Here is a 26,110-nt window from a genome sequence, read left to right as displayed (position 1 = left end):
ATTCTTTATCACAACATTCAAGGCTATCCATAATTTAGCAACATCCTGCTTGTCCAGTATTGTCTCTGACCTCTTCTCTTCATTCACTCTGGATCTAAAGGTTGTTCTGTGCAACACACACAGAGCAGGGATGATGGGGAAGATAATGGAGGACATGGCTAGCCCAAGAGTAAAAAAGTTTGAGAGATAAGAGTTGAGTGGGACTTGGAAACTCCACTACTCTTATTATGGACAAGCTGCAGGGTGCCTCAGTGTCATCAACCTGGACTTTTGTGCCCCGACCTGCTGCATGCAGCCTAAGAGAGGCCACTTTCAGTTTCCCAATTCCAGGACAGTTATGGGAACTCTGGGCCTTCCTTTCACTAGAACCTCATTTCTCTCTTCTAGTCCCTACCTATTTCTGGGCACTCTAGAAATTGGGTATTCATACAAAAAGACAGGATTTTTTTTTTCTCTTTTGTGACCTAGAAATATGAAGTCAAACTTTCACTATTCTAGAGGGACCACTTGCATTCCTCTGATTCCAGGACAGCTGTGAGGACTCCGGACCTTTCTGTCTGTAGATCCCTTATTGTGCTTCTAGTAGAGTCCTTGCCAGATTCCATGGGCATTCTAGCTATGAGAGAACGACACTAATGGATAGAATTCTTTGACCTAGAATCTGAAAGTCAAATTCTCACTTCTCCTGTGTTACTGGCTCAGCTAAGCCTGCTGCCCAGAAGAAAGATCTAACTGAACACCTGGCTCCTCTTTACCACCTCTGCTTCATATTTGACACTTAATGTCTCCATCCCTCTCCCCTTCCCTGCCCTCACCCCCTGTTCTCCATGTGGGGCAGCAGCTGGCTCAGCAGCAGGGCTGGGGCCTTCACATTGACATTCAAGATCTGAAATCAGAGCAAATACGGGTAGGGGAGGAGAGACATTCAGTCCAGTGCATGTTCTCACTGTATTAGCAAATATACCACATTAGAACATGGGCGTGATGGCTTCTGACAATGGGGAGAGTGCTGGCTTTCTTTGATACACATGGGGGGCAGGGGAGGGGGAGGCATCCTGAAAAAGCAGAAATATGGGGATCAGGAAGACTTTGCAGGCATAAGACCCAGAGTCTGCAGGATGTCTCCCTGTGTCTGTAAGGGTATCAGTTAGAAAAAAAATGTCCCATCTGGGTCTGAGGAGGCACTGGCCAATTGAGTCTGGCATTATAAGATGAATTGTGTACCACCCAAATTCTATGTTAAAGTCATAACCCCTAGTACTTCATAATGTGACCTTATTTGGGACTAGACTCATTGCAGATGTCGTTAAAATGAGGTCATAGAATGGGCCCTAATTCAAAATGAATGGTGTCCTAAGAAGGCAAGTTTGTGGGCGCGCACACACTGAGAATACCATGTGAAGATGAAGGCAGAGGTTGGAGTGATGCTTCTTTCTATAAGCCAAGTTACATCAAAGATTGCCAGCAAATCACCAGTAGCTAGGGGAGTGGCATGAATAGATTCTCTCATAGCCATCAGAAGGAACAAACCCTGCTGATGCCTTCTGACCTCCAAGACTGTGAGACAATAAATTCTGTGTGTAAGCCATCTGGGTTGTGGTACTTTGTTACAGCAGCCCTCTGAAACTAATACAGCTGGATTTCAGGGTTTAAGCCTTGGACATGAGCATTCTTAGTCAAGGAAGGGAGTCATTCCCTTCTCTGTGCCCCACACTGATTGTGATGATCTGGTTCTCTGCTGGACCCTCCCAGCAAACTGGGAGCTCATGAACAGTGAGGGATAGAACTAGAGTGTAGCAAGCATGTCAAACTCGTGGTGGCCTCCATCTCACAGATGGGGAATTGAGGGTCAGAGTCCAGGCACCTGGCCTGCTCGGTGCCAGTTGGTCTGTGAGGGGAAGGTGTGTGGGAGCTGAGATGGAAAGAGGGTCGCACAGAGGGTGAGGATGACATCCTGTCAGTCCTACCTGGTGTCCCCAGACCTCACCTTGTCCCAGACCTCCTCACTGCTCCCCAAGGTACTTCCCACGTAGGGATTGACTCCTGCCACACACACCAGGAAGTCAACATTCCCAGAATGTCTCAGGGCCTGCAGTGAGAAGGGGCAATGAGGACCAGGGTCAGGGAGCAAAAGAAGTTTTCTATTGAAGTGGGAGGTGTTTCCTGTTTGCTCTCCCTGGGTCTCTGCCTGGCTAAATCCAGGAGGAGACCATACCAAGTGGGTGGAGAGCTGTCTCTCCTCATCAGACTTAAAACATCTCTCCACGCAAATCTGTAAACCTGTTCAGGCTCTGGAGTAACCAATGCCAAGCACATGGTCAGCTTTCATTCCTGTGCTTGTTCGCTTGTTCATTTGATCAGGTTATGTTTTTAAAATAACCACTTTTCCTCTTGTTACCTCCAAACCCTACCCATCTCCTCACCGTGGCCACCAGCCAGTCTCGGTCCTCAGCCTTCCCCACGTGGCAAACGGTGCCAGACACGCTCAGCCCCTCCCCCTGCAGTGCTGCCAGTGCCTGGTCCACATTTTGCTGCTTCCGGCTGCTGACCACCACGTGGGCCCCATCCTGGGCCAGACGCCGGGCGATGGCGAAGCCAATCCTGAGGACAGAGATGGCTATGATGGCTTCAGCCCTCACCACCCTCCTCCTGGGAAGCTAATCATGAGACACAAATTGAGTTCCACAGTGTGGTTCACGAACTGCCTCCAAATCTTTTGAGTGGGAAAGAGGAACTATTGAACATTTTCTATATATCAGGCCTTCACCAAGACTAACCCAGTTAATTTTCACAACTGTATGTATAACAATCATATGGATGAGAAATTTTTCATAACAATTTAATTGAAGGGAATTTTAAAAAAGTAATGATCCTTCAGAACACATGTACATGTGCTGGGCATCCAGCGTGAATGGTAGAGAATCTTTAACTGCCCAGTGTTTTCTCCGAGGCCTCTGTGAAATTGCACTTTCTATAAGTCTTAAAGCTTTCCTCTGTCCTGCAATTTAAAAACTTTGATGCTGAGAACATGCTATGCCCCCATTCTCCATCTCCTTACTTTAAGGAGGTCTGAAGCACTCTTGACTTGGGCTGGTTGAGTACCTGTGATCAAGGGCAGAAGGCATATGTCCCCTCTCTTATAGAAACTGCTAGGGCAACATAGAGTTTTGAATTACTCATTTGTGCATTGGGGACACACAGATTTAAAATATCATTGGGGCCCGGCCAGTTTTGCTCAGTAGTGAGCACTGACTTTTGTACCAGGAGGTTATGGTTCGATTCCCGGTCAGGACATTTGCCTGGGTTGCTGGCTAGAACCCCATTAGGGGGCATGCAGGAGACAGCCAATCAATGATTCTCTCTCATCATTGATGTTTTTATCTTTCTCTCCTTCTACCTTCCTCTCTCTGAAATCAATAAAAACATATTTTAAAAAAACAAATAAAACATGGTGATGTGGAAGTCTGGGATATTAACAGTTCTAAAATAAAGCGATCTAAATTTGACCATGAAAGGTCAAAAGGAAGACAGAGCCCCTGAACACCAGAATTCCCCCTCCTGCCTGTGGTAATGACTCATTAAAGACTGTGGCCCATTATGGCAGTTAGAGGATAAGTGGAATTGGGGGTACATAGGAAGAGATGTGACCAGGAGAGGGTCATCTATGTAAGCTCTCTGAACTGATCTTGAGACCTTGCCTTGCCCAGTGCCCTACTGCCAGTGAACTCTCTGCAGTCAATGGAATCCCTAAGTCTGAGAGACCAATAGGTCTCTGGCTTCTCCCTATTAGACCAGGACTATAAAAGTCCATGGCCACGTGCCCAAGAAGGATGGGGAGAGAGAGCTGTCCTGATGATGATAAGTTAAATACCTTAGGGTTACCCAGCCAGTAAGTGGCAGAGACTAGATTCAAACACTGCTCTGATTGAACCAGGAGCAGTTGATTTTCCAAATCTATCATTCTTGGAACTTAGAAACCGGATGTTTTAGGAAGACACACTGAGTTTGGGGTTAAGATAAATGCCAGAGCTATGTAATGAGATGGGGATGTCAGGAAGGATGTGTGAGAAGGACAGCCCCTGCTCTGCGATGGGGACTCTAAATCTGTTCATTACATGGACTCCCATTCACTCACCCGTTTGTGGACCCAGTAACCACAGCTACTTTCCCAGCCAGTGGACAGCTTCTATCTGCTATTTTGCTGCTCATTCTTGCTGAGATAAAGACCGAGGAGCATTGAAGACCCTTAAAGGCCCAAGACGCGGCCCTGAACATGATAGTCACTGTCTGGCGTTTGTCCTCCTGGACCCAAAGCGGGGAAGAACCTGGGAAGACAATCATCATGAACCATGTTAGAATCTGTCTCCACCCATCCTTCATGAAAGGGTTCCACTGAAGTCTCTGATAAATGTCCTACCGTCCTTTAAATTTACAAGGAAAGCCCAGAGCTGCTCATGTCCTTTCCATGATCAGTTCCCCAAATGGGCTTCCCTGTGATGCCGGGCCCCTGGTAGATGTCTGAGTGATACTTGCCTGACTCACCTCCAAACAAGGAATATCACTGTGATCTTCTGAGAGTCACCTTTGTACTTCTCTCCATACATCTATTCTTCCACAAAGAAATTGCATTGGACTTTCTTTTATCTTTCCCCAGCCTGTTGCAACCACCCTGGTCCAAGCTCTTGTCACCTTCCCTACCTGCTGCAAACTCCTCTTCCTTCAGCTCCCCAACTGAAGCAACAGCGATTGTCCCCTCATCAGATAAAGCAGATGTGTCAGCATTTCTGAGAAGCAAGTTGTTTCCCCTCATCACAAATGACTCTGATCCAACTGAGATAGAAGTCCAGCCACTCCCCCTTTGTTTAAAAAAACTTTCATAGGTCCTATACCTCACATCTCTTGAACTCCAGGCCATATTGTCCAGGCCCACCTGCCCAAAGATCCTATGGCACCTGTGTCATTGTAACTGTTTCAGCAATACCTAATTTCTTCAGTAACTTTCTCTCAACCCACATCTTTCATCCCAAACCTTCCCTCCATCTTATGGGGAGATCAAAGAACAATAGTTGTCTTGGGTTGGCTACCTCAGAATCACACTAAAAAATCAAGTAGTTTTTTTGGAGATGGCCTTGGGAAGCAATGTAGGGGAGTGGAAGGAGTGAGACAGAAGGGAAGATAGCCCATAAGTGGTACATTATCAAGTGAGTTATGTCTATTGGTAACTGAAGGTCAATCTTGTTGAACTCTGAGCAATAGTTTTGTTTCTTAATTCTCACCTGAGAATATGTTTATTGATTTTAGAGAGAAAGGAAGGGAGAGTGAGAGTGAAAGAATATGAGAGAGAGAGAGAGAGAGAGAGAGAGAGGGGGGGGGGGGAGAAAGAGAGAGAGAGAGAGAAATGGATGTGAGAGAGAAACATCAATTGATTGATTGATCCCCGTACAGGCCCTGAACCAGGATAGAATCTGCAACCTTTTGATGTATGGGATGATGCTTCAACCAACTGAGCTACCTGGCTAGGGAAGACAAGGGACTGGACTTAGAGTGACCAAGAATCCCTGTTTCTAGGACTGCAGGTTTTAGCACTGAACGGCCCACATTCCAGCAAATTGCTAAGTCCTAGACAAACCAGACAGTTGGTTACCAGCACAGGGGCACATCCAACTCCTGTCAGTCACTAATTGATGACTGCTCCTGGGGTGGAACAAAGAGGTGATCAGCAGAGACAGAGCAGAGGGCCTAGGTAAGGTGGGATGGTGTGGTAACACCATGGGAATTTGGACTTTCTCTTATGAGGGAAAAAAACTTGTGGAGGTTTTTACAAAATGGTATTTTGATATAAATAAATGATGATCACACTCAAGGAGCCATAAACTTTATTCTAGGCCCTAATGACTAAAATAGCCAATAATTGTTTCTCTAGTGTTCATTTTTTGTATTAATCCTTATTCCATTTTCTGAGTGATCTATCCCAGTTTATTAAGCTGTTGCACAATATGGGAAGCTAACCTAACCCTTCCCAGGAACAAAATCACAGAGCTCTGAAAATAGACAAGTTCACATCTGTATTCAACATAAAAGCTCTAAACAACCATGCACTTACTACCTAAATCTCTGGGTTTCCAAGCAAGTTCAATGCTGTTGATATCAAGAAATATTATGGATTGAATTGTGGCCTCCTGCCCCGAGGTTCACATGTTGAAACCCTAACCTCTACGGCTTCAGAGTGTGACTGTGTTTGAGATGGGAACTTTAAAGATGTGAATAAATTCACCTAAAACATTTTACATATAAAAAACAGATTTATGAATAAGGACTTTTATCATCCAATTTGTAATAGTTGAAAAAATAGATAAACTTAAATGCTGAATATGGTATGCATGTTACTTGATGGAATATGTGTAGCCGTTAAAAATGGTGTTCTTAAGTAGTTTGTAACAATACTGAAATGTTTTTGTTAAAATGCTAACTGAAAAATCATGACACAAACTTATATACAGCATGGCTGAAATTATATTAGCATAAATGTCTATATAGAAAAATATAGTAAATAAGCCTGAAAGTAAATTAAGCTGTGATGGAATAAAAGTGATAGATTAAATATGTACTTCAGCCTTCTCTTCTTCCCTTTCACCACTAAAAGATACTTTTTAAAAAAGGAAGAAAGGAAACAAAACCAAAGCAATACAAAAAAAAAACCACCACCACCACAACAACACAAAAAAAAACTTTATAAAAATTATGAGAAATTCTAGAGTTAACTTTCTAGAGAATGCCCCAGTTCAAAACACCTTTTACTGCATTGGAGAACAGCAGTAAAAGTTGAGAGCAGCTGTAGGTGCCCCAAAGCTCAAAGGCAACAGATAGAAAGAGTAGGAGGGGCCCGGGTAATTGTCAGAACAGGGTACTTGCATTCGGAGGAGCCTAGGCCATTAGAATTCTTCTCTGAATCACTGCCATTTTGTCAAGCACCCCCTGAGTAAGAGCATCAGCCCCCGGGAAGGTAACCACAAGAAAACCAGAAGAAAGTTGAATTAGCCCTGCCAGTGTGGCTCAGTGGTTGAGCATCGACCTATGAACCAGAGGTCATGGTTTGATTCCTGGTCAGGGCTCATGCCCAGGTTGTGGGCTTGATCCCCAGTAGGGGGTGTGCAGGAGGCAGCCGATCAATGGTTCTTTCTCATCATTGATTTTTTTCTCTCTCCCCCTCTCCTTTCCTCTCTCTGAAATCAATTAAAAAATATGTATTTTTAAAAGAAGCTTGGATTAATACAATAAAAGGAAGAAAAGAAGAAAAAAACAGCATAATGAAAAACACAAAATAAGATTTCAGGAATAACTCCAAATGTACATGAACGTTCATAATAAATGCAAATGGATTAAGTCAACATACTAAAAGATGGAGTCTCTCAAATTAAATCTTTTAATAACCCAGCTAAATATAATTCACAAGAGACACAATTAGAACAAAATGGCTAAGGAAGATTGACAATAAAGGAATAGATGTTGACATAGCAGGCAAATATTAAAGGACAAGTAAGTAAGATAATATTATAATTAGACAAAATATAATTCAAGATAAAAGGTATTAAAATGAAAACAGGTTAATAATTTATATTCATAAACTATACATAAAACAAAAATTATAGTAGTCATTGTTATGTACTTAACACATAAGTTTAACTTTCTTTGTTGTTGTTAATCCTCACCCAAGGACACTTTCTCCATTGCTTTTTAGGGAGAGTGGAAGGGAGGGGAAGAAACAGAGAGAGAAACATTGATGTGAGAGACACATCACTTGGTTGCTTTCTGCACGTGCCTGCAACTGAGGGATGTGTCCTTGACCAGAATCGAACTGGAGACCCTTTAGTCCGCGCGCCAATGTTCTAACCACTGAGAAAATTGGCCAGGGCTTAATACATAAATTTAAAATTGACAAATCCACAAAGTTACCAGGTAACTTAACATATATATTTCTGAAATCAAGACTTTAATGGACAAGATGTAAGATTATAGAGAATTTTATGTAATAATTAACAAGGAAATCTCAATAAATTCCTAAGAGCAGAAATTATGTGGATCATCCTTATTCACTGACATATGTGCAAAATATAAATTAACACAAAAGTATAGTACCCTCCCCAAATCATATACCTGGAAATTTTAAGTCCCCATATAAAATAACTTTTGGAAGAGAAAAATCAAAGCAGAAATCACTGTTTAGAAATGAGCAGCAATCTGAGCACGTTGCAGAAGAATAAACAGGATAGAATGTGGTCAAAAGCAATACACAGAGAACAAAGCAGAGTCTCAAATACATTTTTCAGAAAGGAGATAATAGAAAATAATGACATAGATTTTTATTCAATAAATTAGCAAGAGAAAAACACTAATAAATCCAAAGAGAAACGAATTTATTAAAAGCACAAATTATGAAACTGAAAATAAAGAAAATCAACAAGTTATTGGAAAAAAAAACACATCAAATTCTAAAGATGGTTTTCCTTTGGTGGGACTACAATTTGCCCCCTTGAATTTTCACTCTTATTTACTTCACAAATTTTCTATAAGAAGTAAACATTGAGCCCTAGCTGGTTTGACTCAGTGGAGAGTGTCCACTGAGCACACAGACTGAAGGGTCCTCGGTTTAATTTGGTGAAGGGCTCATACCTTAGTTGCAGGCTCAATCCCTGGCCAGGGTCAGGGCGTGTGTGGGAAGCACCCAATTGATGTGTTTCTCTCGCATCCTTGTTTCTCTCCCCCTCCCTCCCTCTCTCTCTAAAAATCAATGAAAAAATATCCTCGGATGAGGTTTAACAACAACAACAAAAAGTATACATTGATTTTATATTTAAAAGTCTACTATTCTTAAATGCCCAGTTAATTCTTGGAGGAATGGCTGAGTCTAGGGTTGAAGCAGGGAAAATACTAGATGAACCTGGAGCATCTTGTACTTCCAGAAAGTAAACAATTGAAGGGGTGCTGAAAGGACAGAGGAGCCGAACTGAAAGAGGTCCTGATGGCCAAAGCTTAAAAACATGAACAACAAAATAAATAACGTTGTGTTCAATTTTAATCTAAAGTATAAAACAGTTACATACATGTCCACACTAATACAAAAAACGACTAAGTAAATAATGGGAAGGGACCAATACAAACTTTACAGTGGAGAAACCTGGCAGACACTTCCCTAACGAAGTGATCAAGGTTAACATCACCATAGGAATCATGTGCTATCATGGACTCTCTGATTTGAAGAGATAAGGGCACTTCACCTTTGTCATATTCTTTTCCCAAACCCATCATCCCAGTCTAATCATTAGGAAAACATCACACAAATCCAAATTCAGGTACATTCAATAGCATCTCAACCAAAACTGTTCAAAATGTTAAGGTCATGAAAAACACAACTGAGAAATGTGATGGATAGGAGTAGACTAAGGAGACAGGAGGATTAAATGCATGGTGGCATCCTGGATTGGATCCTGCAGCAGTGAAAGGACAGCAGTGAGAAAACTGGTGAGATATGAATAAAGTAGGTGGTTCAGTTCTAATATTATACCAGTGTTAACTTCCGAGATTTGAGGAATGTACCACTGTTTTATACAAGATGATAGTTAACATTAGGGGAAACTAGGTGAAGGGGACACAGGAACTCTCTATGTACTATCATTGCAACTTATCAGTAAATCTAAAATTATTCCAAAATAAAAAGTTAACTGTTAAATTGTCAAACTATGCATACTTTAGCAGATTTCGAGAGGATGTTTCATAAATTTGAATGTAGAACTTAGCAATGATTATTAAAGTTGTGAATACTAAAATATGTTACTAAAATTTTCACAACTTTAAATTAGCTGTACACTTAGAGACTTTATGTACCGTGTATGACAATTGGGCTGTTCTCAAATTTTCTAAAATAGCATGGTCCAATTTCACTGAAGAAACCTCTAGACACACTTCCAAGGCAGTGGGATTCACTGGAGGGCTCAGATGGTCCTCCCATCCTTCCTTTGACCAGGCCTGCAAGAGCCCTGCTGGCTGGGGTCTCTAAGGGTGGGGCCTGTTGGCTTACTGGTGCCTCTGTCAGTGGCTGAAACTTGCTACCACAGCAGGGAATGGGGACTTTACTTGATAGTTCCAGGTACAAATAAGTAAGGTTAGCACTTCCTCTGATAAGGACTTGAGTGTCTGCCTTAAGACTCTCCCTGTCCATACTCTGGCTCTCTGGTGGTGACCAGGATAGGTCACTGACCACTGGGGCCCTCAGAGCCAATCTTAAGACTTACAGAGTAGGGATTGTGCTGAGAAGAGGTATGTCTCCTAGAGGTCTCTGGCCTCTCCAGTCTCTAGAGGACCCCTGGAGGCAATAGACATACCTACCTGGGACAGATGGACGCAGTGCTTTTCTCCGATTCTTGGACAGAAGCCTGGGACCACAGCAATCATGGAACTCTGCTGATAGCCCTGTGTATTCTGGTATATAAGGGCTTCATCCTATTCCCTTTTGTCTTTCTGGACACTCCCCTAAATTCACCCTGTTCCCTGCCCACCACACTCCCAAGCCCTTTGTTGAATCATGAAAACATCTAAGATTAATGTGACGTCCTTAGAATCACCTGTAACGTCCCTGAATAATCCCTCAATATCCTGCCTCCAAAGCTGCCCCAACTAGGTTCCTGGTAACAAAGTTCCTGGAAGAAGACAGGGGTTCACATTCCCAGGGACAGTACAGACAGGGGGCATGGGGTGATGATTGCAGTAAGAGAGAAGGGACCTTGGTAAGGAAGTGGACATGAGCCGTGTGTGTGTGTGTGTGTGTGTGTGTGTGTGTGTGTGTTGCCTGAATTTCAAAAACATTTCTGGCTCCTCTTGATGTTTGTTATGATGAATTGTGTTTCTATGAGTGGCATGTTCATACTCGTGACATGTGTTTGGAAATTCTACTTACTCTGCAGATTTCCTGACACTAAGAGCACTGTTATGCAATTTTTGGGTCCTTCAGAAATGCTTGCAAGTTGACATTGAACAGTGAGGTTAAAATGTGTTTATCTGGTCCCTGAAAGTGCTGTCCTCCTATATATGTCATGGACTTCTTCAATTGTGCAATATTTCAAATGAATGGGAAAGAACAACATAATATATTCAACTCCCACATTTAGCAAATAATATTTTCCCTATTCGCTTCATCTTTTTTTAAAAAATGAAAACATGGCACTCTCTCTACAGGGAGCATACCTGTGCCATTCCCTTCCCTCTCTCCTTCTCCCCTCTCCTTCCTCCGTAGGCATGTATCCCCTAACTTCTAAGGGACCCCATGAGACTTGCAACCAGGGAAGAAATGGGCAGCGGCAGCTCATCCCAGGCTAACCCCCTGAACCTTTCTCCAAGGCCCCCTGTTCTATGACTTCCCAATGAGCTAAGGCAGCCCAGCCTAGGCTCTCCTGTTGCTTCTATGCCCTTCCTTGTTTCACTCTGCTAAGTATATTTTTGCTGTGGGCAATACATTCTTGCTTGCTTTTCTACACTGCCTCTGGATTGAAATCTTTCCCTCAAGAAGACAAGAACAGAGATCTCATTGCCTCCTCTTGTTCTCTCACTGGTAACAGTTAGAGCATCGTCCCTCTAACCAAAGGGTTGAGGGTTTGATTCCTGGTTAAGGGCATGTACCTCGGTTGCAGGTTCACTCCCCGGCCATGATCAGGGCATGTGCGGGAGGCAACCAATTGATGTGTCTCTCTCACATCGATATTTCTCTCTCTCCCCCTCCCACCCTCCTTTCCACTCTCTTAAAAAAAAAAATCAATGGAAAAATTGGGTGAGAATTAACACACAAAAAAAGCATTATTGTAAATGTTCATGGGTAAATGACAAATTTAAATAAAACTTTCATGGCTTACAAAGATCCTTAAAGCCCTGCCTGCGTGGCTCAGTTGTTGAGTATTGACCCATGAATCAGGAGGTCAGGGCTTAATTCCTGGTCAGGGCACATGCCCGGGTTGCTGGCTGGATCCCCAGTAGGGGGCGGGCAGGAGGCAGCTGATCAATGATTCTCTCTCATCATTGATGTTTCTATTCCTCTCCCTTTTCCTCTCTGAAATCAATAAAAAAATATTTTTAAAAAAGATCCTTAGAAAAAAGACTATGAAAGAATCAGAATTTATCAGTGCCTTTGCAGAATTATCTAATAAGAAGTTGAAATGAAAGAAGTTATCTAAATAAAAATGGGTTCTGGTGGAAAAATATAAAAATATTAGACTATGTTTATGCACCAGGATTGTTTTTTGAGATGTTAATTTTTTAATTGTACCAATGTGTTTTGCTCACCATATCATTTCTCAGCCTCCACACAACCTCACCCCACCCTACTCTACACAGGTTCTTTGTATCTAGGTCTTTTGTAATTCCTTTCCTGGGATTTTTTTGCAAGAGGGAAGGCCAAAAGCAGTTTAAAGCCAAATGCTCTTCTGTTTTTTTTAAAAAGTGCAAACATAGTCAAGAAGAGGGAAGAAAGAGAGAGGCCTCTGCCTGAGAGAGTAATGGAATGAGGGTGGAGAAGAGGGGAGATTCTTCTAAACAGAGGAGAGCCTGGGTTACCAGGAACTTCATTAATAATTTGGGGGTCTAGGGAAGGGTCAAGACCTCAGAAAAACAACAACCTTGCAAATCAAAGAGAAGACTCTGTGCTTCTTCAAGACCCTGTTGCCCTCTCTCCACACTCCCCAGAGGTGGCCACTGTTCAAAAGTTGTGTACATCATTCTTGTCCATGCTTTTTTAAAAATTTTTTTTATTGATTTCAGAGAGAAAGGGAGAGGGAGAGAGAGAGAGAAACATCAATGATGAGAGAGAATCATTGATCGGTTTCCTCCTGTATGCCCACTACTGAGGATCGAGCCAGAAACTCCAGGCCTGTGCCCTGACCAGGAATCAAACCATGACCTCCTGGTTCATAGGTTGATGCTTCAACCACTGAGCCACACTGGCCAGGCATATTTTTGCATTTTTACTATACATGCATTCACAAATAGTACACATTGTTTTGCTTGCTTTTAAGCTTTACCAAAAGTGGTAATATAATTCTACAACTCACTGGTGTTCGTCCACTTTATGTTTTTGGAATTGAACCTCACACATGCATTGGTAGTCCATTCACTTTCACTGCACAGGACAGAGCATCCTCATTGTATAAATATGCACAATTTACTTATCCATGTCCTGTTAATGGACATTTGGGTTGTCTATAACCTAGCACATAGAATGCTGTCACAAACATCCTCATGCCCATCTCCTTGCACCATACATGTGTGAGCTTCTCTCTAGAGTTTATATTGGAAGGGGGAAGCTGGATCAAAGAGCATACATATCTTGATCACTACTATACATTGCCAAATTTGTTTTCCAAAGCCATTGTACCAATTTACACTCGTATGAGAGCTCCTGTTCCTCCACCTTATTCCTAATATTTATGCTCTCAGACATTTTCATATTTGTTGTTCTGATACCTGTAAAATAGCATCTCATATTACTTTGCATTTTTTTGCTTACCAGTGAGGTTGGTTCTCCTTATAAGTCTGATGGGTCCTCTTTTATAAATTGCCTGTTCATTCTGTTTATTGAATTGTTTGTCTCTTATTGATTATTAAGGACTATTTGCATATTGTGAACACTGGTCTTCTTTGTAAGTCTGCTGGCTTCACCCTACTTTTTGCTGTCATCTGACCTCCAGCTTATAACTCCTTATTTCTTGAAGATTTTAGCACTGATTTATTTGCCTCTCTTCTCAGTACTAGGCCTGTCTTAATTATTAGAAATTTTAATATCCACAGGGATGATCTTCTTAGTTCCTGATCTCCTCAATCCAGTGATCCTTTTTCTCCCTCCACCAACCCACCCACTCCCAGATTCTTGCCTGAGACCACACTTTACCAATAATAGCATTTCCTGATATCTTGATGACAAGCATACCACTCTTTCACTAAACTTGTACCACACTTCCTCCCATAGCCCGATTTAATCATTTCTCAACCATAATGGAATCTACTATCCATTGACCTGCCAATTTTTTCACATCCCCTCCCCCTCCACATCTTGAGCTTAGAATCTTACCTGGCTTAGAATATACATTCCATCGTACAGTCACTTCTCTGTATGTGTAGTTGTTCCCTTGCTCTTCTTGTCCTCTCTTGAAGTTTTCTGGAAAAACCCCAACCCTACATAAGTATAACTCTCCATTAACTCCCCAACAGCATATCAGCAAATGATATTTGCTAGAGAAACAGTTGAAGTAGGAATAATGGTACAAAAATGGTAAAACAAGGGAATGATATTCTCTTGTGGAACAACAATGGTAAAGGACCTTTCTTTAAATTCATGGACAGTAACCTTAGGATGCTCTTTAGTGCTGTCCTCTTTCAATCCCGCTTCACTTCCCTAGTTGATTCACTTTCTTGTATTCTTATAGACCATCTATATATATAAAAGTTAAGTGATCATTATGACCGAACGACCAGTACGACTGAACAATCAGTTGACCAGTTGCTATGACACACACTGACCACCAGGGGGCAGACAATCAATGCAGAAGCTATCCCCTGGTGGTCAGTGCATTCCCACAGCCAACCTCCCATGGCCCCTCCTCCCCCTGCCAGCAAACCTCCCGCGGCCCCTGTCCCCATGGCTGGCCAGCCAACCTCCCACAACCCCTCCCCCCAGCCAGCCAAACTCCCGCGGTCCCTCCCCCAAGCTGGCCAGCCCCCAATAGGCTTTGGTTGCCGGCCAGGCTGAGGGACCCCACCCATGCACGAATTTGTGCACTGGGCCTCTAGTCCTACATAATAAAGAGGTAATATGCAAATTGACCATCACTCCAACATGCAAGATGGCCACCCAATGTGGACATAAGATGGCCACCACAAGATGGCCAGCAGGGGAGGGCAGTTGGGGCGATCAGGCCTGCAGGGGAGGGCATTTAGGGGTGACAGGGCCGGCAGAGGAGGGCAGTTGGGGGTGACCAGGCCTGCAGGGGAGGACAGTTGGAGGCAACCAGGCCTGCAAGGGAGGGCAGTTGGGGGTGACTGGGCCGGCAGAGGAGGACAGTTGGGGGGACCCAGGCCTCCAGGGGAGGACAGTTAGGGGCAACCAGGCTGGCAGGGGAGGGCAGTTAGGGGTAATCGGGCTGGCAGGGGAGCAGTTAGGCATCAATCAGGCTGGCAGGGGAGTGGTTAGGGGGTGATTAGGCTGGCAGGCAGAAGTGGTTAGGGGCAAGCAAGCAGGTGAGCAGTTGGGAGCCAGCAGTCCTGGATTGTGAGAGGGATGTCCGACTGCCCGTTTAGGCCTGATCGGGCCTAAACGGGCAGTTGGACATCTCTCGAGGGGTCCCAGATTGGAGAGGGTGCAGGCTGGGCTGAGGAACACACCCCCCATGCACGAATTTTGTGCACTGGGCCTCTAGTTATTTCATAATGTCTCCTTTTTCTTCAAACTGCAACCTCTCCTACTTTCTCATGGTTCAATGATGATCTTGCTTCTGATTGTACAGAAGCTATAGAAGCAATCTAAAAAATATCATGGACCCCTACATATGGTCCCGACTCTATCTTCCCTTCTGTTATAGTGAATAAACTGTTAGTGCTCCCATGTACTAATAAAGTCAACACTTCCACTTTTTGCCCTGGGACCCATTCCTTCTCACCTGGCAGTATTTCCTGTGAGACTGTGGACAGGCCTGTAACCAGCCCCTTTGAATTTGCTTGCTCTCCCTCCCTCACTCTCTATTCTTCACTTTTGCTGCCTTGCCCTTCAATAAAGTGTTAGAATATAAGCTTTGCCTGGAGTTCTGATTTCTACCACCAAGACACAGCACTATAACTGGTGTGGGATTGGGGTTGTATTCTCTACATAATGACAAAGTAAAGGTACAGCCCTCAGGGTCTATCCTGCTCAGCTCCATCCTGTGATTTTCAGACCTCCAGAAGGGGCAGGTACCAAATGGCCAATGCTTTTGCACCCTCTAACCATATTAAAAGGGAAGCAGGAGGCGAAGATAACTAATCACATTTTGTCTTAGACAAGCACAACCAAGTCAGTGTGTGAGGCTGGGGAGGAAAGGAGTGAGTTGCTTCCATCTAAGCCAGAACTCCATGTCTCTGGAATTGACCAGAATGTCTGCCTCTCGTCTGGATTCTTCTCTCTGCATCACAGCAGTTAGCCGATGAATTAGTATTCATTAGCTGGTGGATTTGGATGTGGCAGCACAAAGAGGCATAAATGGTCTCTTCTTGCTTTTGGCTCAACCTGGCCCTGACCAGCTGCTGCTCAAATCTGATTTGGAAACAGGCTGAGGTGTAAAAACCTAAACAACTTTAGCCTTTCCTATCAATTCAATTCAACAAATATTTATCAAGTGACTGCTCTGTGATGACCAAGGTATCACAGGCAGTACCTTGGCCTAGAGCAGGCAGACGATTGGTAAACAGTTATGAGTGATGTGGCAGAGGAAATGAGGGAGACAGATCTGCAGGCTCTTGGAGAGATGACTGTAGCAGTATGACCCTCAGTGCATGAAACACCTGGAGAGACAAGAAGGAATATGGGAAGGGCTATGGAGCTTGCAGCTGCTGATTTTGTGTATTCTCAACAAGAAGAACAAACAGAATCCTGGCTCCAGGGCCCTGTTGGCTGCCTCTCTCTGGCTATCCTGCAGACAGCTTAAACTCAGCGTGTCCAACTGAATTCACCTTCACCCTCTAAACCTTCTTTTTCTCCTGCACTTATTATACCACCATCTCCCCTGTTAGACATCTGGGAGTGTAACAAAATGACCCCCGCTATTGTGTATGCTTATGACTTAAATGTTGAATTGTCATTTTTTTTGCACAGTGATGTGGCTGTCCTATGGGGCCATAGGTTCAGGCCATACTCCTCTCGTGTCGCTGAAAGCAGATGGCCTTGGATATTCTCGTCAATTATCAAGGAAGCTCTGGGCCCTGCAAATGGGTGCCCCAGGGAGGACATAAGCAAGGGAGGAAACTCCTTTCCCTTTCAGGATCTTGCTCTTTGGGGCCTGAGCTTTGAAGAGCCAAGTGATGCTTGAGGGCATGAGCAGGCTGAGGGAAAGACAGCCTGTGCCACACCAGAATTTCGGAATGATGTGTGTATGTCAGATCCATATCTGAGACTTCCAGGCAGTTTGACAATTTGAGAGGGAAATAGAAGCTGGCTAAATTATTAAGACACCACATCTGCCTGGGCTTGATTTGCCCTAGAAATTCTGCTCATGGCATCCATGAGGTTCTTTACTAACACAGGGAGAGCCATGGGCTCTGATGGTTTCCTTGTGCCTTTCACCCTTGATATGGGTATTTGGCTTAATTTGTTTGTACCAGATTGTCTGTAAATTTGGTATCACCCACCTCTTTCTCAGTCGTCCTCTGCACTGTATGGAGGTTTGGGGCTCCGTTTCCCAGCACCACTTTTCTATATGGCTTTGGGTTAGAGTGTGCCAATTAAAGGTCTAATTTCATGGACTAGCAGCAGTTTCCATATTGCTTCCCCAACCCTTCCAATCATCATGTAAGCTGCTAATTTCCTTTCTCCTTGGAATACAGAAGTGATTCTCCTTTACCAAGAGAGCCCTGACTGGAGTTGGGGAGGATTGGAAGATGGTGCAGAGTAACTGGATCTTTTTTCCACCTCCTCCCAGAATCTAATGGAAACTGAACTAAATTGGGGAATATTCATCCTGAAATACCAGCTGAAGACTGACTGAAGAGGAGCTTTTTAAACAAGGAAGGGCAGAAAACACCTTGAGATTGGTAGGAAGGGCAGGGTCACGAGAGGCCCTTGCCCAGCTCTCAGGACCTGTGGGCCAAGGATGAGGAGGGTTCCCGCAGAGAGGAGAAAGGCCTAGACACCAGGCGGGGCACCCCAGAAGGGACAGCCAGAGCCAGCACCAGCCACCCATGCACCAACCAGTGATGGGGCTTCTAGCAGCCAGAGAGCTGAAACTCCCAGAGACAAAGTCACTTTTTTTAAAGGGCTGGCGCACAGGATTTTTGTCCCCAGACACTCACCCTAAGTGTCTGTGGAGGGAAGGCAGTGTGGACTGGAGTCACCTGAGGAGAGACAATGGTGGAAGAATTTAGGGAGGGTGGCTGATGGGATACCTGTGCTGAGTATTGCTCCACCCCCATATCACTGTGGCCTATTTTCTTGAGAGGCACAGGCCCCTCCCAACAACAGAAGAAAGTGAGCAAGAAAAAGAGAACCTGTTTGAAGAAATAATGACAGAAAACTTCCCTAACCTGGTGAAGGAAAAAGTCACACAAGTTCAGGAAGCACAGAGAGTCCCAATCAAGATGAACACAAAGAGACCCACCCCAAGACATATCATAATTAAAAATGGCAAACATTAAAGACAAAGAGAGAATCTTAAGGACAGCAAGAGAGAGACAGTCAGTTACCTACAAGGGAGCTCCCATAAGACAGTTAGCTGATTTCTCAACAGAAACATAACAAGCCAGAAGGGATTGGCATGAAGTATTTAAAGCAATGAAAATTAAGGACCTGAAACCAAGACTACTCTATTCAGTAAGGCTATCATTCAAAATAGAAGTTCTCCCTTGAGAGGGAAGTTCCAGCCAGGTTCCTGGGAATGTAGGGGAATGTCCCTGCCCCCAAGCCAGCCACCGACTCTCGCTGAGACTGCTGTGTCCTCAGCAGGGGTCAAGATGCAGGGTGGGGTGAGATGTATGGGGGTGGGAGGAGAGCAGGGTAGTTCCTTTTCCCAGACTTCTGCTGTGGGAGGGGCTTGTGCCTCTCAGGAAAATTGGCCACTGCGATATAGGGGTAGAGCATGACTCAGCACAGGTATCCCATTAGCCACCCTCCCCAACTGTTTCCACCCCTGTCTCTCCTCCGGTGACTCTAGTCCACACTGCCTTCCCTCCACAGACACCTAGGGTGAGTGTTTGGGGACAAAAATCCTGTGTGCCTGCTCTTCAAAAAAAGTAGCAGGATACAGTATTAACATGCAGAAATTGATGGCATTTTAATACACCAATAATGAACTCTCATAAAGAGAAATAAAAAACAAATCCCATTTACCATTGCAACCAAAAAAATAACATGCCTAGGAATAGACTTAACCAAGGAGGTAAAAGACCTATATTAGGAAAACTATAGGACATTGGAAAAAGAAATATGTCCTACCTGCTTTGGCTCAGTGGATAGAATGCCAGCCTACAGATTGAAGGGTTCTGGGTTCGATTCTGTACCTGGATTGCAGGCTCTATCCCTGGGCCCAGTTGGGGTGCATTTGGGAGGAAACCAATAGATGTATCTCACATCGATGTTTCTCTCTCTCTGTCTCATTCTCTCCCTTCCATTCTCTCTAAAAATCAATGGAAAAATATCCTTGGGTGAGGATTAACAAACAAAAAACAAACAAACAAACAAAAACAAAAAAAAAGCCGAAACCGGTTTGGCTCAGTGGATGGACCGTCGGCCTGCGGACTCAAGGGTCCCAGGTTCGATTCCGGTCAAGGGCATGTACCTTGGTTGCGGGCACATCCCCAGTGGGAGGTGTGCAGGAGGCAGCTGATTGATGTTTCTCTCTCATCGATGTTTCTGGCTCTCTATCCCTCTCCCTTCCTCTCTGTAAAATATCAATAAAATATATTAAAAAAAAAAAAAAAGAAAGAAATAGAGGAAGAGACAGACAAGTGGAAGCAAATATCGTGTTCACGAATTGGAAGAATTAACATCATTAAAATGTCCATAGTACCCAAAGCAATCTATAGAGTCAACACAATTCCTATTAAAATACCATCAGCACATTTCATATATCTAGAACAAATATTCCAAAAATGTGTATGGAAGCAAAAAAGACCCAGAATAGCCACAGCAATCTTGAGAAAGAAGAACAAAGTTGGAGGGATCACAATACCAGATATAAAACTATACTACAAAGCCACTGTAATAAAAATACAGCCTGAAAGAGGCACAAGAACAGGCATCTAGATCAATGGAAGAGAACAGAGATCTCAGAAATTGACCCATGCCATTATGGTCAATTAATTTTTGACAAAGGAGGCAAGAACATAAAATGGAGTAAAGAAGTCTCTTCAATAAATGATATTGGAAAATTTGGAGAGATACACCATACACAAGAATAAACTCAAAATGGATAAAAGACTTAAATGTAAGTCATGAAACCATAACAATCCTTAGAAGAAAACATAGGCAGTAAAATCTCAGACATCTCATGTAGCAGAATTTTCGCCGATACATCTCCTAGGGCAGTGGTCAGCAAACTGCGGCTCATGAGCCACATGCGGCTTTTTGGCCCCTTGAGTGTGGCTCTTCCACAAAATATCTGTGCAATTGAAACTTCGTGGCCCATGCGCAGAAGTCGGTTTTCGGCTCTCAAAAGAAATTTCAATCGTTGTACTGTTGATATTTGGCTCTGTTGACTAATGAGTTTGCCGACCACTGTCCTAGGGCAAGAGAAACAAAGGAAAATATAAATAAAGGGACTACATAAAACTAAAAAGCTCTGCATAGAAAAAAAAATCCTCAAAATTAAAAGGGAACCCTCTGAATGGGAGAACATATTTGTCAATGATACATAGGATAAGGGGTTAATTTCAAAAATATATAAAGAACTCATAGAGCTCTAGCTGGTTTGGCTCAGTGGATAGAGCACCAGCCTTCGGATTGAAAGGTCCTGGGTTCGACTCCAGTCAAGGGCACATGTCTGGGTTGCAAGCTCAATCCCCAGTGGGGGGCCTGCAGGAGGCAGCTGATCAATGATTCTCTCTCATCATTGATATTTCTCTCTTTCTCTCCCTCTCCCTTCCTCTCTGAGAGCAATGTAAAGAATACAACTCAACAAAAGGAAGACAAAAAAATCTAATTAAAAAATGGACAAAATACCTGAATAGACACTTCTCCAAAGAGGACATACAGATGGCCAAGGGACATATGAAAAAATGCTTTAACATCACTAATCAGAGAGATGCAAATTTAAACTATGATGAGGTATCACCTCACACCTGCCATCAATAATCAACAAAGTACTAGAAAGTGCTGGTAAGGATGTGGGGAAAAGGGAAATCTAGTGCACTGCTGGTGGGAATGCAGACTGGTGCAGCCATTGTTGAAGACAGTATGGAGATTCCTCAAAAAATTAAAAATAGAACTGCCATTTGACTCAGCAATCCCACTTCTGGGAATATATCCTAAGAATCCTGAAACACTAATCAGAAAGAATATATACACCCCTATGTTCATAGCAGCACAATTTACAATAGCTGAGAGCCGGAAACAGCTCACATGCCCATCAGTAGATGAGTGGATAAAAAAGCTGTGGTACATTTACATATGGAATACCATGCAACTGTAAAAGAGAAGGATCTCCTACCCTTTGAGACAGCATGGAGGGACCTGGAGAGTATTAAGCTAAGCAAAATAAGCCAGTCAGAGAAAGACAAATATCACATGATCTCACTTATATGTGGAATCTAATGAACAAAATAAACTGATTAACAAAATAGGTCCGGAGACATGGAAACATGGAACAGACTAACAGATATCAGAGGGAAGGTGGGAAGGAGGGGGATTAATCGAAGAACTTATATGCATATATGTATGCATAACCCATGGACACAGACAGTAGTGCAGTGAAGACCTGGGGTGGGGCAGGAGCTCGTGGGGAGGGGACCTAAGGGGAAAAATGGGGGACATCTGTAATACTTCCAACAGTGAAAATAAATTAAAGAAAAGAGAGCCCTGATTGCAGAACACTGCTGCAGTGCCCCCTTTCCTCTTGTGATGGTGGTCACAGTGGTGGTTGTGGACAGTTCTTACTCCTAGCAGATTTATTAATATAGTATTAGTAAGCCAGGCAGCTTCTGGATAATTCCTCCAGCTCTGGGACCAGAAGTCCTTGCTATACAATATATCACTCCTGATATAGCAGGACAAAGAGGGTCAGTTCTTATTGCCTGTCCTCCCATGGCCTTCTTTCATTTGCTGGAGTTCAGTGTGATTGGGGCACTTCACATAAGATGAGCTGGTTGGCTAATGCATGGTTGGGCTGTAGTCTGAGATTACTGCAGAGAATGATATTGAATGAAAGGGAGAGATGTTCACCTCTAGTTTCGGGCTATAAGGGGACTGCTTCCTTAAGGAAACAGATATGAGTATGTGTCACACAGGAACTCTTGTTCAATATCATGGACCTACATCTCCTTTGTTTTTAGCACAATATCTGAACCACTAGTTTCTTGGGGAAGTTGGCTATCAGGGCCAAAGGACACTAAGGACAACATGAGGATGAGATGTCTCAGTGCATACCATCCTTATTATATACTAGAGGCCACAATATGCATGTGGATTTGTGCACATTGAAAGGAAATTAATTAGAAGGTGGCCGGCAGGGTGGGACTGGGCGAGATGGGCTGGACACGCCCTGGAGCCAACCTCCCACGGTCCTTCCTCGTCATCTGTGTAGTGAGCGGGGTCCCTCTGGCAGGTGGGGTCCCTCAGCCTAGCCTGCGGGGATGGGGCCGAAACCAGCTTTCTAACATCCCCCGAGGGGTCCCAGAGTGCGAGAGGGCACTCTGCAAAGTTGCTGAGGTACAGGTTGTGCAGTAAACCAGATTAGAGACTGACAGTGCCTCAGCAACGGCCGAAGGTTGGATCTCGCCCCGTGAGGAATCAGGCTCCCTCCTCTCTGGTTTCGGGGCGCGTCACCCAAGAACCACTGCTGCCAAGTCACTGCAGCTCGGCAGCTCCTGCGTTGAGTGTCTGCTCCCTGGTGGTCAGTACAAGTCATAGCGATATGACTAATATGCTAAGTGTTCCTCCACCCAGGTCAATGGGTGGAGGAACACTTAGCATATTAGTCCTTTATATATATAGATTGAGGACCATTGTAATAGACACTGCCAGTGCCAGCAGCTTAAGCTATGTACCTGTGACTATGGCCGAGGGCTTTGGCTGCCCAGGGGACATTCAGCTTGGGAGTAGGGGAGGGCAGAAATGCCAGGGGAGTCCTCAACCAATGATAAACGGCAGTGGGTGAGTAAATAACCCCATCTTCTTTACCCATTGTTGGGGACAACTCTGGGGAATGTTCCATCTCTGAGGCGTATTCTGTGAGAGGTTCTCCGAGAGGCTGAGCCCCAAACTAGATTTAGTAAACAAAACAGTACAAGACACCCAGTTAAATTTGAATTTCAGATAAACTTTGATATCTTTTTGTATATTGCTTCTTGTAATATTGGGAAATATACATAAAAAATGTTATTCATTGTTTACCTGGGAGTCCTGTGTTTTATCTGGCAAACCTACCAGTGGCACAAAGCAGTTGCTTATTCACTAAGGCTTCCTTCCCTTCTGCGATCCACATCACCCTCACTTGTTGGCGCTTCTGGGATCACCTCTGAAATAAACCTTATGCTCTCAATCCTACTCTCAAGAGTCTGATCAGATGGCTCCAGCCCACACTGTGGCTCTGGGAACCTCTGAGATCTTGTGTTGATAGAGATTAATTTCTGCCAGTTATCAGAATGGTGGCTCAAAATAAAAATTGTTTGACTACAGGAGAATAAAGTCACATAGTTCAGCAATCATAGACGTAAATTTGTTGATTGAGCTTTGCACATGCTGCCTGTGTAACTGACTCTTCAAATCTTCACAAAGACCTATGCTTCAGAAACTATTATTTGCCACATTTAACTGTGGGCATTTAAGGATGCCAAGTGATTTGCCAAGGTTATAGTTAAATAGTGACAAAGACCTTGTTATTCACATCCAGGCTATCTGTCTCCAGAACCTGGGGTCTGTCTCTCCATGTGGTAAACTGGTAGATGGGATGCACCCAGGGAAGAGATGGTTTTAGTTTTACTACCAAACTAAAGCAGGGGCAGCATACATCCAGGGCAGGTTTCTCTGATTGGATCTATGGGGTTTGCTGACTGGGTGTGAGAGCGACTACCTCTCCAGCTTCATCTCTTGCCATGTACCCTACCTTCTGCCAACACCCCACCATCCAGGAGCACTGGCCTTCTTTCTAGTTCTCATAATCAAACGATTCTACACCCAAGACTGTGCACATTCTGTCCCCCTGTCTAGAAGTCTCTTCCTTATCTTCCTTATCTGTCTTATACTCATCTTTTAAGATTCAGGGTTTTTTTTAATTGTATCAAGATATGCATAACATAAATTAACCATTACAACCATTTTTAAGTGTATAGCTCAGTGGCATTAAGTATATTCAGAATGTTGTGCAACCATCACCTCCATCCATCAACTTTTTCCATCTTCCCAAACTGAAACTTTGTCCCCATTAAACAAGAACTTCCCATTCTCCCTTCCCAGTCCCTGGCATGCATCATTCTACTTTCTGTCTTTATGAGTTTGTCTCTTTGTGACTGGCTTATTTCATTTAGTAGAATGTCCTCAAGGTTCATCCATGTTGTATCATGTGTCAGAATTTCCTTTCTTTTAAAGGCTGAATAATATTTCATTGCATATACCACATTTTTTTATCCATTCATCCATTGATGTACACTTGGGTTGCTTTCACCCTCTGGCTATTGTGTATTCACTATTGTGTATGCTACTATAAAAATGAGTGAAAAATATCTCTTTGAGACTCTGCTTTCAATTCTGTTAGTATACACTGAAGTGGAATTGCTAGATCATATGGTAATTGTATGTTTAATTTTTGAGGAACCTCGCACTGTTTTCCACTGCAGCTGCACCATTTTACATTCTAATTAGCAATGCACAAAGGTTCTAATTTCTCCACATCTTCACCACCACTGCTTATTTTTAACTTCCTTAATTTAAGGAAGCCTTCTCAGACCCTTTTGACTAAGCTAGCCCCACCATGTCATCCTTGACTTTATCATATTGAAATTTAAATATTTATTTGTGTAATTATTTCATGTATGGCTCCCCACTGAAATGTAAGATCTTGATTATATTATCTTTGTCCCCACTAACCAGCTCAGTGTCCGGCACATTGTAGGTTCTCAAATGTTTCTTCCACATGAATGAATGATGTTTCTGCTTTAGAAGAATGAGTTGATAGTGCTGTTGGTTTGTTTTTGCAGTAACAGTGCACAGTGAGTTAAGTAGCATGAAGTGGTCATCACAATCTCTTAACTGTTTATCTGGGTCTTTATCTCTGCTCTGACCCTTCTTGTTCCACCAGCTGTCTTGGTGTCTGACCCATGATAGGACAAAGCAGTGTTTATGACAATTAAAAAGGACCTGTAAAAAAAGAATGTTTTAAAGTGGCCTCCTGCAAAGAAGTGTCTCTGGGGATGGGTAGCATCTTGGGGTTTGTAAGAGCTCTAGACACACAAAGGTTTTCCACCATGGGCCTCATTCCTGCTTCCTGAGAGCCTCTCAGTCTTCTAAGGACCAGGGAAGAGCAGTGTAACGGTGTATGCTCTAGTTGGTCCTTCATGTTTTTAATTGTTCAGCTATCGTGACAACCCACCAGATTTAAATCACTCTTTGTTTCTCTGAGCATTTATACTTTTCCCTAGTGTCAATCAAGCACACCTGGCCATCAAAAACCCTAGGTGCTGGAAGAGACCTTGAAGATGATCTTTTTCAATCTCTAAAGTTTGAGGTGAAGTGCTTTTCCTAAAGTCCCTATAATTTATGAGCAGAGGGTAAATTTATAATTTACAAAACCAGCTTAAATCCCTGTGCAAACACCTTGTTTATTTTTGTTCATATTCCATTTAAGAGATTTTGGGGGGGGTCCCCCTGAAAATAAGTATTGACTGACTAGATGGCATCATTTGTAAAATTTCCAGCTTCCTGGCCCCTAGTCCAAGTATTTATTTTAATCTTTTTTCTTTATTGATTAAGGTATTACATACGTGTCCTTATCCCCCCATTGCCCACCCCTCCACTCACCCCTCTGGTGTCTGTGGCCATTGGTTAGGCTTATATGCATGTACACAAGTCCTTTGGTTGATCTCTCCCCCTTACCCCCACCCACCCCTACTGAGGTTTGACGATCTGATCGAAGCTTCTCTGTCTCTGGATCTGTTTTTGTTCATCAGTTTATGTTGTTCATTA

At 43.4% G+C, this 26,110-nt stretch overlaps 1 protein-coding gene across 1 annotated transcript in view; it reads right to left on the bottom strand.

Annotated features, from left to right (window-relative positions):
• The window catches only part of LOC308238649 (dehydrogenase/reductase SDR family member 2, mitochondrial-like), a gene marked incomplete at both ends in the record, with an annotated part of 81,760 nt that overhangs the window by 2,011 nt on the left and 53,639 nt on the right, over positions 1 to 26,110 (bottom strand). The window contains 4 exons of the mRNA XM_080650893.1: positions 816 to 886; positions 1,988 to 2,089; positions 2,424 to 2,601; positions 4,136 to 4,302. Of these exons, the coding sequence (XP_080507019.1) occupies positions 816 to 886; positions 1,988 to 2,089; positions 2,424 to 2,601; positions 4,136 to 4,302 (518 nt within the window). The remainder of the gene's footprint in view (positions 1 to 815; positions 887 to 1,987; positions 2,090 to 2,423; positions 2,602 to 4,135; positions 4,303 to 26,110) is intronic.

Source organism: Plecotus auritus (genome assembly GCF_963455305.1).
Source record: "Plecotus auritus genome assembly, chromosome: 1".
In the NCBI taxonomy this organism is placed as follows: Eukaryota; Metazoa; Chordata; class Mammalia; order Chiroptera; family Vespertilionidae; genus Plecotus; species Plecotus auritus.
This window is presented reverse-complemented; position numbering and strand designations above follow the sequence as displayed.